Source organism: Sinocyclocheilus grahami, unplaced genomic scaffold (assembly GCF_001515645.1).
Source record: "Sinocyclocheilus grahami isolate Dianchi unplaced genomic scaffold, SAMN03320097.WGS_v1.1 scaffold12.1, whole genome shotgun sequence".
Classification (NCBI taxonomy): Eukaryota; Metazoa; Chordata; class Actinopteri; order Cypriniformes; family Cyprinidae; genus Sinocyclocheilus; species Sinocyclocheilus grahami.
Genome location: NW_015505191.1, coordinates 2,292,421 through 2,307,001, shown reverse-complemented (window position 1 = coordinate 2,307,001; position 14,581 = coordinate 2,292,421). Strand labels below are relative to the sequence as shown.

At 35.7% G+C, this 14,581-nt stretch overlaps 2 protein-coding genes and 1 long non-coding RNA gene across 3 annotated transcripts in view; 1 reads left to right on the top strand and 2 right to left on the bottom strand.

Moving 5' to 3' along the window:
• Positions 1-239: 239 nt before the first annotated feature.
• Positions 240-4,743, bottom strand: LOC107598053 (synaptic vesicle 2-related protein-like). Its single transcript, XM_016289302.1, has 11 exons — positions 4,721-4,743; positions 2,794-2,857; positions 2,475-2,600; positions 2,219-2,347; positions 2,035-2,108; positions 1,862-1,938; positions 1,212-1,316; positions 967-1,078; positions 772-853; positions 592-681; positions 240-497 (listed from the first exon to the last, which is right to left on the bottom strand). Exons 1-11 carry the CDS (start codon positions 4,741-4,743, stop codon positions 294-296), a joined length of 1,086 nt encoding a protein of 361 aa, XP_016144788.1. The 3' UTR covers positions 240-293.
• A 70-nt stretch (positions 4,744-4,813) lies between these two features.
• LOC107598378 (uncharacterized) overlaps positions 4,814-14,581 on the bottom strand; it is a 14,377-nt gene continuing 4,609 nt past the window's right edge. Inside the window, exons 2-3 of the long non-coding RNA XR_001610556.1 lie at positions 10,462-10,556; positions 4,814-5,044 (exon numbers count right to left, since the gene is read on the bottom strand). This is a non-coding gene — a long non-coding RNA (uncharacterized lncRNA). The remainder of the gene's footprint in view (positions 5,045-10,461; positions 10,557-14,581) is intronic.
• ungb (uracil DNA glycosylase b) lies at positions 6,632-11,088 on the top strand. Its single transcript, XM_071582424.1, is given in 8 exon segments — positions 6,632-6,688; positions 6,690-6,744; positions 6,948-7,117; positions 7,210-7,305; positions 7,386-7,483; positions 7,599-7,687; positions 10,413-10,591; positions 10,948-11,088. Coding segments are annotated over 8 exon segments (885 nt in total).

The following is a 14,581-nucleotide window of genomic DNA, read 5'->3' as shown; positions in this document are numbered from 1 at the left end:
TTGAAAAGCATCAAAATAGGAGACAAATTGACACTTGTGTAACTAAAGACCCAACAAAATAGTTTGAAAAGTTCTTGGCATCATAAACAGCTTAATGTAACATTTCTAAAGAAACAAGACCAAAATCTGATTTTTTTTAGCATAATCTATACATAGAAATGTATTACTATTTATTTAAAAATCTTGAATTTAGAATGAATTTACATAACATTTAGTCTACGGCAAAATGATTGCATTATGGCCTTTTCCACTATTAATCCTGAGATTTCACAGATTCAGTTTTCCATATGCTGTTAAGGACATGTATTGCTGGAAGACTCGGTTGTTTCAGAGCCATGCGGCCTTTCCAAGTTTTTTTGTTCCATGGTGCTTTGCATTGATTCCTGAAGGCTCCGCCCTGTTGTTTCCATGGGCAAAAACCAGGATGCCACTGTGCCCAGCAAGCAACATATTAAATACACAGACAGAGTCAGGTAAACGGATGACTTCAGAAGGACCTGAAGGGGGACAGACACAAACGCACATACAGGAAAGCATCAGTACACGTTCAATACACCTTCATCTTCTTATGAAACCAGAAGAATGCTTTACCTGAGCAATAAATGGTGTGATGAGAGCTCCAACACGAGCCATCCCACTGCCTGTACCAATACCAATAGCTCTGGTTGCTGTGGGGAAAACCTGAGGAGGCCAAGACAAGAATGAAAGGAAATTGCATTTTAAATGAAAAGTCTACTGAGCATAATTAGGTGCTTTACAATGAAGCCTCACCTCAGGTGTATAAACATATGCAACCTGCCAGCCCCCTGTTATACAGGCTCGAGCAATGAAAATAAAGACTGTGAGAAGTGTCCTGGAAATAGTTAAGTAAAGAAAAACATGTCACTTACAGTGACTTAAAAATATTTAGGCCTTTCTTTTTCTTACTTTTGCAATTACAGAGTTGTTTTTTTTGCATCAATTTACCTTTGTGTGCAGGCATACAGTGGCAAAATCGACACAGAGAACAATAAAAAACAAACTGCCATGCTTTTTCTCCTGCCAATTCGATCAATCATCCACAGGGTCACCAGAATACCTGTTCTGACATCAAGACACAAATTACAAAGTTGTCTATTAGTTTATATGTAGATCATATAACAATGTTTGCATTTAAGTTGATTAACTAAAAACAACATGAGAGGAGAGAATGACTTATGGTGTCACGTCACCTGGAAATTCTGCTAAGGTGGTCCACAAAAGGTCCACATAATCATGAAAAGTCAGATAATTGCACTCCAAACTGCACCGAGGTTCCATATTTGAGTTGTCGGTGGCTGGAATTAGACACATTTTTACTGAAATTCACAACAGATTGTGCTTAACGTGTTTTAATTTTATGGTAAATTATTCAAGAAATGACGTTCATTACTATTCAAAACCTGTTGCATGTGCTAGCTATATTAAAAAGATATTACTTTCTATGATGAGTACAGAAAATCTTACACTAATCTTCAAAAGTTTGGGGTCAGTAGTCCAAAGTGACAGTAAAGGATTTACTTAAAGGATATACATATATTTGCTGGAAATTCAGCTTTGACATCACAGGAATAAATTACACTTTAAAATAGAACATTTTTATTTAAAATTGTACTAATATTTCACAATATTACTGTTTTTACTATATTTTTCACCAAATAAATCCAGCCTTGGTGAGTATAAGAGGCTTCTTTCAAATACATACACAATTTTACCGACCCCAAACTTTTGAACAGTTGCGTAGTTCAAATTTGTGGTCGTAGTTCAAGTTAAATACAAAAGTGTGTCAAAATCTACATTTTATGATGAGCTTGGTCACAAAAAGTACTTACAAACCACTCACCACTACACGCAGATCCTGCTTGGAACAGCTCAGTGGTCAGCAGCACAATACCATAATATGAAAAAGCATTACAAAACCTGTGTGTGTAAAACAAACAAAGTAGGCGAGTTTTTAGTTTTATGTTTTTTAAATTTTATATGGAAGGATTTGACCATTTTTAACAATCTGCATACCAGATAAACCACACTAAGAGTGTTGTTTTTCGGTATTCTGGAATAAAAAGATCTCTAATCCTCCCACGATCAGTCTAGAACATATAAACACAAATCATTTGCTAGTCTAGTTTATGAGAAATTCTTCAATAATGTGTGAGGGGGAGATTTTGAGGAAAGATTTAGGACTGGTAGCCCCACATACCTGTGTGTTGGCTATAAGTCTTCCAGCAGGCACAGAGCTCCCATTAGCTGCTGCTATACATTTCAAAGTGTCCAGGGCCTTGTCTTCTCTGCCTCTCAGTACATCAAATCTAGCACTCTCAGGTAACCACTACAGACAAATGCCCACAATTCACAATCAGACAGTAGACTTAATATGAATTCTATCTGAATTTAAGGCGTCTAAACATGAGCCTTGTGTCTAGTAACAGTTGAAATATTGTGACAGCCATACATACACAGCAGGAGGCAGCAAAGACAACTAAAGGAAGGGTGGAGAAAGCTAGCAGCCATTTCCAGCCTAATGTGGGCATGACCACCATAGCCAGTAACACTTCAAATACAGCACCCAAGGCCCAGAACACCTATTAGAACAGAAGATTTATTTCTTTTCTTTTTTTAATTAATTATCATCACGGCATGTTTACGTTATATTTAACCTAATGTACACATTGCTTCAGTCAATTACACAATCAAGCAACTATCTCGGTAAAAATTTTTTAGTATACTGAAAAATTGCATTGTGAAAAATGTGAGCAAAACATTCATCTGAATTACCCCTAAAAGGATTATGGATATCCCTCTGGATTTCATCGGGAGGAATTCAGTATATAATGTCACTCTGTAAGGGAAGGAATTAAAATATATGAAAAATCTATCAAATAAAACATAAAATATTATATAAAAATAGAGAATATAAGTATGGGGTCGTTGCAATGTTTTTGAAGAGGTCTCTTTTGCTCACCAAGGCTACATTTATTTGATCAAAATACATTAAAAACAGCAATATTGTGAAATATTATTACCATTTAAAATAAATATTTTCTATTTTAATATAATTTGCATTTTAATTCATTCCTGTGATGGCAAAGCAGAATTTTCAGCACCCATTACTCCAGTCTTCAGTGTCACTTGACCCTTCAGAAATCATTTGTGTATTCTAATTTGCCGCTCAAAAAACATTTCTTATTATAATTCATGTTGAAAACAGTTGTGCTGCTTTATATTCTTGTGGAAACCGTGATACATTTCTTTCAGGATTCTATGATAAATAGATAGCTTAAAAACAGCGTTTATTTGAAATATACATTTTGTAACATCAATTCATTTTTACTGTGACTTTTGCAAAAATCTTACTGACCCCAAACTTTTGAACTCTAGCATATATAGATACAGATAATTGTATGTTTTTAACACATGGTGATGTAAAAGCAATGGCCAAAACTACAATCGGCCACAGATAAAGCAAGTTTCAAATCTAGAACATGAAAAAGTCCCATAAGGAAGTACAGGGGCGGATTTAGTGAATTGGGGGCCCCAGGCAAAATATAGGAATGGGCCCTATACATTTGCACACATTTTCCTAGATCAACCTTGATGTTCCATTTTGTTGTTTTCAGCGTAAGCCTGTGTGCTGTCTAATTCTAAACTTTAAAATACATTTATTTTTAGTTGTTTTAACAACAAATTTAAATAAAATGAAAAAAAGAATGAAAAGGCAATTATACATTTACACAGCTAAAATACATATATCAAGAGCATGCTCACAGATGAGAACAAAACAGCGTTGGATGAAGTGGACTAAAGCCCTGCACGGGTCTCAAATATAGGCCCTAGCCCTTCTTGTGCACTGCCGGTCAAAATTTTGGGATCAGTAAGATTTGCAACGTTTTTTTTTAATACAGTCTCTTATCAAGGCTGTATTTCTTTGATCAAAAATACAGAAAAAAACAGTAATATTGTGAAATATTATTGCAATTTCTAATAGTGGTATCCTATTTTAATATACATTAAAATAGAATTTATTTCTGTGATGCAGCGCTGAATTTTCATTACTCCAGTCTTCAGTGTCATGATCCTTCAGAAATCATTCTAATATGCGGATTTATTATCAGTGTTGAAACTGTCGTGCTGCTTAATATTTTTTGGGAACCTGTGGTACTGTTCTCTTTGATTCTTTGATGAATAAAAAGTTAAAAAGAACAGCATTTATTCAAAATGGAATCTTTTCTAACAATATAAGTCTTTACTATCACTTTTTATGCATTTAACACATCCTTGCTGAATAAAAGTATTAATTTCTTTAAAAAAAGAACCCCAAACTTTTGAATAGTAGTGTGTATTGTAAAACAACATTTCTATTTTGAATAAACATTGTTCTTTTAACCTTTCTATTTATCAAACAATCCTGAAAAAAGTATCACAGGTCCCAAAAAATATTGAGCAGCACAACTGTTTCCAACATTGATTATAAATCAGCATATTAGAATGATTTCTGAAGGATCATGTGAAACTGAAGACTGGACTTTGCTTCACAGGAATAAATTATATTTTAAAGTATATTAAAATAGAAAACTGTTATTTTAAATTGCAATGATATTTCACTAAATTACAGTTTTTTCTGTATTTTCTATCAAATAGATACAGCCTTGATGAGCATGAGAAACCTCTTTAAAAAACATTAAAAATCTTACTGATCCCAAACTTTTGAACGGCAGTGTAAATCATACCTACCAGCCACAACATTTTTAAACAGATTTTAAAAGTAAACACCAAAACACACATATATTACCTGATATTTGTGTCTTTCCAGCGTTTGTAAGCCACTTGCGACGATCTTTTCAATGCACTCATTTCACTGGGCTATAATGGAATGCTAAACTACAACAGTAGTGTACTTGGCTATAGAACGGGTTAGACCGGCGTGCATCTCGGATTACATTAACACAGCCTCAAAGATGGTAAACTAAGAGTGGGCTTGGACTCACACAGTCCTCTAGAGTACAATCCACACGGCATCATGTTGTCCCTAAACAACAAAAAAAAACAAGAAATCGAGGTCATGGGAATGTGTGGGATTCTTTCATAAAATCTTATTCATTACCATTCGAAAAGTTTGTTAGACAGAAGTATTAGGGACGTTAAGAAAAGGGGAAACTATCGGATTTCATGAACTATGTACTTTTCCCCCTACATCCTCTTTTGAATGAATGAATAATAAACACACTTTTTGTGTTCTATTTTTCTGGGTAGCAATAATTAACTAAATAATTCAAATCAGATTTTTAAAAATGTTTATTCATACAAACAGGTTATTCAGATGTATTCACACTTCACACTAGTTATTTTATGTTCAAACAGCATAGAGATAAATGAGTTGATAAATGGAGCCAAGGAACACTACTAAGGGAGCTGCAGGGTGACTTAAAAGTATTCAAATTAATATTTTCAAATAACTAAATAATAACTCAAATCTAGATAAAAATGGTAAAAACACATAACATCAATATGTAAAATGAAAACATATTTATTTTTAATTTCCCTCAATAACTATTGTTTTTATTAAAGAACACACAGTTCTGTACAGAAGCCCTGAATCGCAACATGAACAAAAACATTTCAAGGTGTGTGAAAAAAAGTGTCCTAATTTTGTTCTATATTTCTCTTTGAACTTTATTCCTCCAAAAAAGTCTTCCATTTTTTTCTCAATTTAAAACATTTTCTATGCAAGAGGCAACACAAAAAATTATATATATATATATATATATATATACACACACATAGGTGCATCTCAATAAATTAGAATGTCGTGGAAAAGTTAATATTTACAGTAATTCAACTCAAATTGTGAAACTTGTGTATTAAATAAATTCAATGCACACAGACTGAAGTAGTTTAAGTCTTTGGTTCTTTTAATTGTGATGATTTTGGCTCACATTTAACAAAAACCCACCAATTCACTATCTCAACAAATTAGAATACTTCATTAGACCAATAAAAAAAACATTTTTAGTGAATTGTTGGACTTCTGGAAAGTATGTTCATTTACTGTAAATCAATGTGTGCATTGAATTGATTTAATACACAAGTTTCACAATTTGAGTTGAATTACTGAAATAAATGAACTTTTCCATGACATTCTAATTTATTGAGATGCACCTGTATATATGGCCATTTAACATTGTCATGTGGTACCAATCTTGGCCACCAGGTGTCGTGTTTATGTTTCGTGTGGCATTCATGGAAGGAACATTGTCCTGGACAATGGGGGCCTTCAAGTCAAAAAGTTCAAACTAGGGTCAAAGGTGAATTAAATGTATTTTTCTGTACCAAGCAATGCCTTGCCCTTGTAATGTTAATATGTTAGAAATGTTAATGCTTTTTAAATAAATAATGTTTTTTTTTTAAATATTTTTTTTACCTTTTTTTAAATAATAGCTGTAGCTAAAAAAAATTCACAAAGAAATACCATCAGATTTGAAATTTAGTCATATTTAATCAACACAAGATCATGTTATGTCTCTGGTTAACAGTTACAGTCATGGTTTAGGAAACATGGCTTAGAGTTGAAGTTTCGCTTTCAGTTTTGCAAATTATCGAGTGAACCTGCATTTGCATGACATGGTAGAATAACGGTGATGCAGCAGTATTTGTGAAGGGGTCTGAGAAACAACAACAACAACACTGTCTTACTTTACACAACTTGTCTTACTTTGGACATGTCAAAAGGTAGGTTAAGTGTCTGAATAAGCTACATTTATCGGACTATTTTAGGTAATTATTGTAAAAAAGAATATATTCAAATTTTTCCTGCATTTCCTGTTCATTCATTGTGTGCCATACCTAATATAGTCAATTCATAAACAGTCCTGTATCTAAGTGTATGCTATTCCTATCATTTCTTTGCTTAAATGACAATGCATGCTGCAAAGAGCAAGTTAGTGGTGAGAACATGCAGCTCAGTGAGGAACAGCTGCATCAGATAGAGCAGAACAGACGCGCCGCACTGGAACGACTGGCCAGCAGAAATGTACCTGTACCCGTTGGTGAAAGCTGGCGAAGACAAATCGGGACTGAATTTACAAAACCTTATTTTACAAAAGTAAGTGATACTTAGTATGAGACATCACCAAAATGACAATGAAAAGATGAAGGGAAAAAAAAACTTGTTCCTGTATTGGTTTATTTTTTCAGCTCATGTCTTTTGTTACAATGGAGAGGAAATGCTTTACTGTTTATCCCAGGCCTGAGCAGGTGTTTTATTGCACAACTTTGTGTGCAATTGAAGATGTAAGTTCCTTAATATAGAGTATAAAAAAGGAAAGGATCAGAGCATTTAAATAGGCTACAGGTTGTGTTTGTGTTGACAGGTAAAAGTGGTCATTCTTGGGCAAGACCCCTATCACCATCCAGGTCAGGCTCATGGTTTGGCCTTCAGTGTGCTGAGGCCTAAACCTCCTCCTCCTAGGTACCACATTGTACTGAACTGTGAGAATAACTATACTGATCATCTCACCACAGTGATATATTACAGTACATCTCTAATGACTACTCTGTATGTTGACCTGCTTCACTTATTTCAGTTTGGAAAACATATTTACGGAGTTGAAGGAAGATATTGTTGGCTTCGGGCACCCAGGTCATGGAGACCTCACAGAATGGGCTAAACAGGGTAGTTAAAATTTTTTTTTTTAAAGATATTAATACTTTTTAAAAGACATTTATAATATTACAATAAATAACATATAAATGTTGTAATAACACATAAACGTTGTTCTTTTGAATTTTCAAGAATTTTGAAAAAGGGCTGTCACACTATAGCTCTATAACACTGATAATAAGAAATTATTCTGGAGCATTAAATCAGCATATTTGAATGATTTCTGAAGGATTATATAACACTGAAAACTGGAGTAATGGCTGCTGAACATTTTTTAATTTGTAATTTTAAAATATATTAAAATAGAAAATAGTTGTAATTGTAATAATACTCTAATGACTACTCTGTATGTTGACCTGCTTCACTTATTTCAGTTTGGAAAACATATTTACGGAGTTGAAGGAAGATATTGTTGGCTTCGGGCACCCAGGTCATGGAGACCTCACAGAATGGGCTAAACAGGGTAGTTAAAATTTTTTTTTTTAAAGATATTAATACTTTTTAAAAGACATTTATAATATTACAATAAATAACATATAAATGTTGTAATAACACATAAACGTTGTTCTTTTGAATTTTCAAGAATTTTGAAAAAGGGCTGTCACACTGTAGCTCTATAACACTGATAATAAGAAATTATTCTGGAGCATTAAATCAGCATATTTGAATGATTTCTGAAGGATTATATAACACTGAAAACTGGAGTAATGGCTGCTGAACATTTTTTAATTTGTAATTTTAAAATATATTAAAATAGAAAATAGTTGTAATTGTAATAATATTGCACAGTATATCTATTTATTGTACTTTTGATCAAATAAATGCACACAGTGTGAAAACTACTGCGTGCGACTATGAAAAAATATTTAGGAGCACCAGTGCTACTGACCCGATCAGTATATTTGTGTTTGCGCTGAATGATTCAGTGATAAAATCAGTAACTTGCTGCCACCTACTGACAGTTTTAGTTTCGTTTTTAAAGGGGTCATATGATGCGATTTCAATTTTTCCTTTCTCTTTTGAGTGTTACAAGCTCTTGGTGCATAAAGAAGATCTGTAAAGTTGCAAAGACTAAAGTCTCAAATCCAAAGAGATATTCTTTATAAAAGTTAAGAGTCAACCACGCCTACCTAAAACGGCTCGTTCTAACACGCCCCCACATATCTACGTCACTATGTGGGAAGATTTGCATAACGCCGCCCAAATGTTCACGCAAAGAAAGAAGGCGTAACTTTTATTCTCGCTGTAGTATTGTTGTTGCCGCCGCCGCCATGTCGTGAAGGCGCTGTGTTTCGTTGTGAAAGCGAAACTACTTTGTTCGGCCTTCCAAAAGAGGACAATATATGCTTTGTCATGCCTGGAGCTGATCCGTGCTGCTCGCTGAGGAATCACCGGAGTCCAGCCCGGGGTCGTCACATGTAGTTGCCGCAAGCCCGCCGGACGCTCCTTCGTCGAATCCGCCGGCCGCGCCGTTCTCAAGCCCGCCCGCCTCTGCTCACTCAAGCCGGCCTCCGCATACTCTAGGCCACGGCTCACTCTAGGCCTCCGGCCTCCGCTCACTCAAGGCCGCGGTGTGTGACGCTTTTTCGTTGTGAAAGCGAAACTACTTTGTTTGGCCTTCCAAAAGAGGACACGACTAGAAATCAGTGGTTAAGTTGTATTTACAACACTGTTCCAGAACAGTTTAACTTAAATATTCAGATGTGTGCAGCACATTTTATGGAGGACTGTTTCCTGATCCTGGTAGAGTAGACTACAATGCTGGCTATTCTGACTCACAGACTGTAAGTACGTTTTTTATATTTAAAGAATTTGCCACTGATGATTCAAACGTGAGTTTTGAGCAGTGTAGAGTAGCACTTGATGTTTGTCATTTCTCCAATCACAAATGCAGACATGGTTTAATGTTACGCTCCGGCCGGACAGGGCATCACAATATGGTAAGGGGTGTAACATTTCCGTCACACGCTTGAGGTATTCAGCCAATCACAACGCACTGGATAGCTGGCCAATCAGAGAACACCTCGCTTTTCAGACCGATGAGCTTTGTAAAAATCGACGCGTTTCAGAAAGGCGGGGCATAGAGGAGCAACAATAATGTACAGTATGTGGAAAATAAATGTGTTTTTTTAACTTTAAACCATATAAACACATTTTAGTACACCAAATACACAAAATAATGTTCTTTTTAGCAGCATCATACGACCCCTTTAAAGGTTCATCATTATAAATAATTTATATGATTAAATAGATATCATTTTCTATTATTAAATCTACCTCTGTATTGCAAATTAATTTTGTTAATACTGATTTCATTTGATCAGTATCGTATTCTTCTTATTCTACTGTTTTAATTCGAAATTTTAAAAAGCTTATAAATATACATTTTTTAACTTGATATAAAAGATGACACTTTTAATAAAATTAGAAAAAATGCCCTTACAAAAATAAAAAAAATGCCCCTGTCAATCACTTTAAGGAGTCAAATATCACCTCATAATATTAATCAGAAGGTGCTCCTGAATTGTTTGACTGTGCTCCTAAAAAAAAAAGTAAGCATAGAGCACTGCTTTGAGCATAAAGGACTTCTTTCAAAAACATTTTAACATCTTACTGACCCCAAACTTTTGAACTGTTGTGTATGTGCCTGTATATGAGTGACCCATCAAGGTGTTACCAGTTATAATTTAAAAGCTACAGATTTTATTTTTAATGTCAATGTTCTTTCCATTGTCAGGTGTTCTGCTGCTGAATTCTGTGTTGACAGTGAGGGCTCATCAACCCACCTCTCATGAGGGTCAAGGCTGGGAGATCTTCACAGATGCTGTGGTCCTGTGGCTCAGCAGGAATCTCAATGGCTTGGTCTTTCTGCTTTGGGGCTCTTATGCTCAGAGGAAAGGCAGAGTGATCGACAGAGTAAGTTAATGTAGACAGAATTATGAAATGTCAATATATTTATCAGGAATAAAAGTGCACTTAGCATTTTTTAAACAAAGTTTACACATAAAGTGATAAACAGAACTTTTGAAAAAGTATGTAAAAAATCATGTACACTCAATAAAACATTAAAGCGGTTTTATGTTACATGGAGTAGTTGTCTCGTAAAGGCCAATGAGTTTTTGACCTGCAGAATGTTACTGTTACTGGACACTTTTGCTAGTGGTATGAATAATCAGGGTTACTGTGAATATTGCAACTAAAAATGCACCTTTAAAACACATTATGATACAATAGAAAGAAATATATGACTGGCTGTTTTTTTTCTTTTCCAGAAACGTCATCATGTCCTTGAGACTTCACATCCATCACCATACTCGGCACATTTAGGCTTCTCTGGATCTAGGCACTTCTCTAAAACTAACATTTTGCTTAAAGCATCAGGAAAGAAGCCAGTTGATTGGAAAGCTCTCTGAAATAGCATTATGCCATTTATTCTTGAAAAACTTTTTTTTTGTAAAAACAAGAGGTTGTGAACATTAAATATTATACATTACAATGTTTTGTATTGTATAGTACAGTTATATTGCAAATGGGTCACAGCTACCCTGTTGTGAGGTTGACCTTGTAATAGTCATCTACATGTTGTTATATTGCAAATAATTACATTATCTGGACAATAAATGAATACAATTAATGAATGTATTTCTTTAATCATATTGGACAAAAAGAGTGTGATTTTATAGACTTACCACATATTTCATCTAAAAGTTAAAAACAAAAAAAGTGTTGTTTGATCATTTTATAGCTATAGGTTAAAAACTCACAATATTAATCCCTTTAAAAAGGTTTAAACTACTGTAAGATATAAAAGATAAACACAGCAAAAATGTGAAATTCAATTTGATTTTAAAATGTAATTTAGGACAGATAGAAGTAGTGCAGTATAGAGAAATGTGTAATATTATTAAGCAAAACCCTCAAGTATTGCCCAAAATGTACAGTTAGTAATTCTGATGCACATTTTGACAAATCTTAACATTAATAGGTTCCATAAATAGGTTTAAAATGACAGCGCAATACTGATTTTCAATTACTTTATTCGACTTTTACAAATATAAATAAATTAAGTAAAATTCAAATACAAATCACACTGTATATTAAGATCACAACACTGTGTAGTCTGCGCCTTGAGCATTTGGGAATGAGGCCAGTCTCAAAAAAAAAAGGAAAAGAAAAATAGGACACTACGACAGCCAATGTAGAGCATGTTTCATAGTGGGATGTCCATAAATCCAGGTGATGCAGCCATAATAAGCAGTGTCCCACTTCAACTCTTCTTGGACCTCATCTTTTTTCTAATGCTGGACACCAACGCACATACAGTGCGCTACACCTCTCTGCACCACTGGCACTGCCCCATTCTCTCTCGGGACTCTCAATTCAAACAAACCAAACAGGACGCGAATATTGTCTTGCTCTCATCAAAACATGTACTGCCTGAACTCTAAGGTAAGATGTACCAACTGTGCATAGCAACACTTTTGCTCTGGAGAGAGTTTGCAGCTTATTTCTTGACACTGGACTGTTGACCTTAACCTATCTTGGATGAGCCGTACATAATTATTTGTTTAGTAATGCATAATCAAAATTTCAGTATCTATCTATCTATATATCTATACTGACAAACTAATATAATTTTTATCATTGCTGAACACAGCATGGCATACATGTTTACAATTTATACTTGTAAAATACAAATGTACAGTTAAAGTCGTGGACATTCTTCCAATATTTATACATTCTTCCAATGTTTATATTATAGTCTAATAAAACAAAACGGTGTAACACCATGTAATCTTTGAGGGTCTACCATCACGGACAGTTTAGTTCCTTTTTATCTGAAGTGTGTTGTGTTTAGTTACAAGAGAGAGCATCTGTTTCACCACTGTATCTACTTGCAACACTAATGTATAAATTAGGTCAAAGGTGTAGTCGGGGACACTAATTAGAGCTATGAATATTAACATGGCCATTTTGTGCTGCTGTGGAATTTCCGATCTCTTGAGCTGAGCCTTGATTCTACGGATCATTTTACACCGTGATGTACATTTCAGAATTTATTTTTTATAGCGATTAACTACTCTGCGATTGTGGGATAATTAGTTTACCTTTGGAATCCAGCGAAGTGTTTGGATAAGGCTTTCGTAAAACTCCAAACAAAATAATTTTAATTTTAGTGTTTTCACACTGCATGACTATCTGGGGTAGCATTCAGTTGCTGCTGTGTTCACATTGCACGATGGATCGGCGACAGGGGGGTTCACACTGCACGACTTCACAATAGGAAGAATCGCCGACAGCTCTGTCTGGTCCGCAAACTACGTTTCACAACAAAACACTCGCGAGAAGTGATACGGAAATAACGCGAGAACCTGTGTGCATCAGACCGGAGTTCTCCAGCAAGACTGTAATTATTCAAAAATATATATATAGCCCGCAAATTGTCTGTGAGCTGATTTCCAGCTACAAGGAGAAAAAGAAAAACAGATTATGCAAGAGGGAGATGCAGGGAACAGGGATTGGGTGTTCTGCAAAGAGAGTTGGAGGTAAATAATTTTGCAGTAACTGTTATGCTGATATTGTGGCTGTGTTTGTGTGCTTCTTTATGATATAATTGTTCATATATCTATTAAAATACTGATATTCTGGTCTATAACTCCTCCCCGAACTTCCCTCTGCCCTGTATCTTGCTCTCTCATTGGCTGTAGGTCATCGCCGATGTAGTTTTCAGTCAGAAATAATTTCACACAGAGTGTTTGTGAATCGCCAACAGCTCCAGATATTTAGCATGCTAAAACCGTGCAGAGTGTGAACTCGGCATAAAATAGCAAACTATACCACTCGTTCCAACACAGCAACGTTAGTTCAACCAATGATGTGAGTTCTGGGGCGGGACTATCTGTTGGCCTGCCCAATGGGAGATGACCAGAAACCCCTTTTGGAAACAGGCAGGTGTGTTCGGAGCAGGTGTGCGTTTCCCAAAAGCATCGTTAGCGAACTATGGTGGTTCGTTCCATTTATGGCGAGTTCACACTGCACGATTTTTCACTCGCCGACAGGTTTTGCGAAATCGCCGACAAATGCCCGAAATCGGAGGCAAATCGGTGCTCGTTCACGCCAGTGACAATCACGCAGTGTTAATTATCAAAGACGCGATCTGAGGGAATCGCCGACACGTCGCCGACGCCCGTGAAATATTTGGCATGCTAAATATCTGGAGCTGTCGGCGATTCACAATCACCCTGTGTGCAATGATTTCTGACTGAAAGCTACGTCGGCGATGACCTACAGCCAATGAGAGACCAAGATACAGGGCAGAGGGAAGTTCGGGGAGGAGTTATAGACCAGAATATCAGTATTTTAATAGATATATGAACAATTATATCATACAGAAACAAGCACAAACATTTGCTTGACCAGCCACAACATCAGCATAACAGTTACTGCAAAATTATTTACCTCCAACTCTCTTTGCAGAACACCCAATCCCTGTTCCCTGCATCTCCCTCCTGCATAATCTGCATACATTTTTTCCCTTGTAGCTGGAAATCAGCTCACAGACAATTTGCGGGCTATATATATATTTTTTAAATAATTACAGTCTTGCTCTTATTTCCGTATCACTTCTCGCGTGTGTTTTGTTGTGAAATGTAGTTTGCGGACCAGACAGAGCTGTCGGCGATTCTTCCTATTGTGAAGTCATGCAATGTGAAACCCCCTGTCGGCGATCCATCGTGCAATGTGAATACAGCAGCAACTGAATGCTACCCCAGATAGTCACGCAGTGTGAAAACAACGGCGATCCGACAAGTTTGAAAATCGTGCAGTGTGAACTCGGCATTACTTGTGACTTGAAAGGACTGACTTGGTTCCACATCTGACCTCCTGGTTGAAAAAAAATCAAAA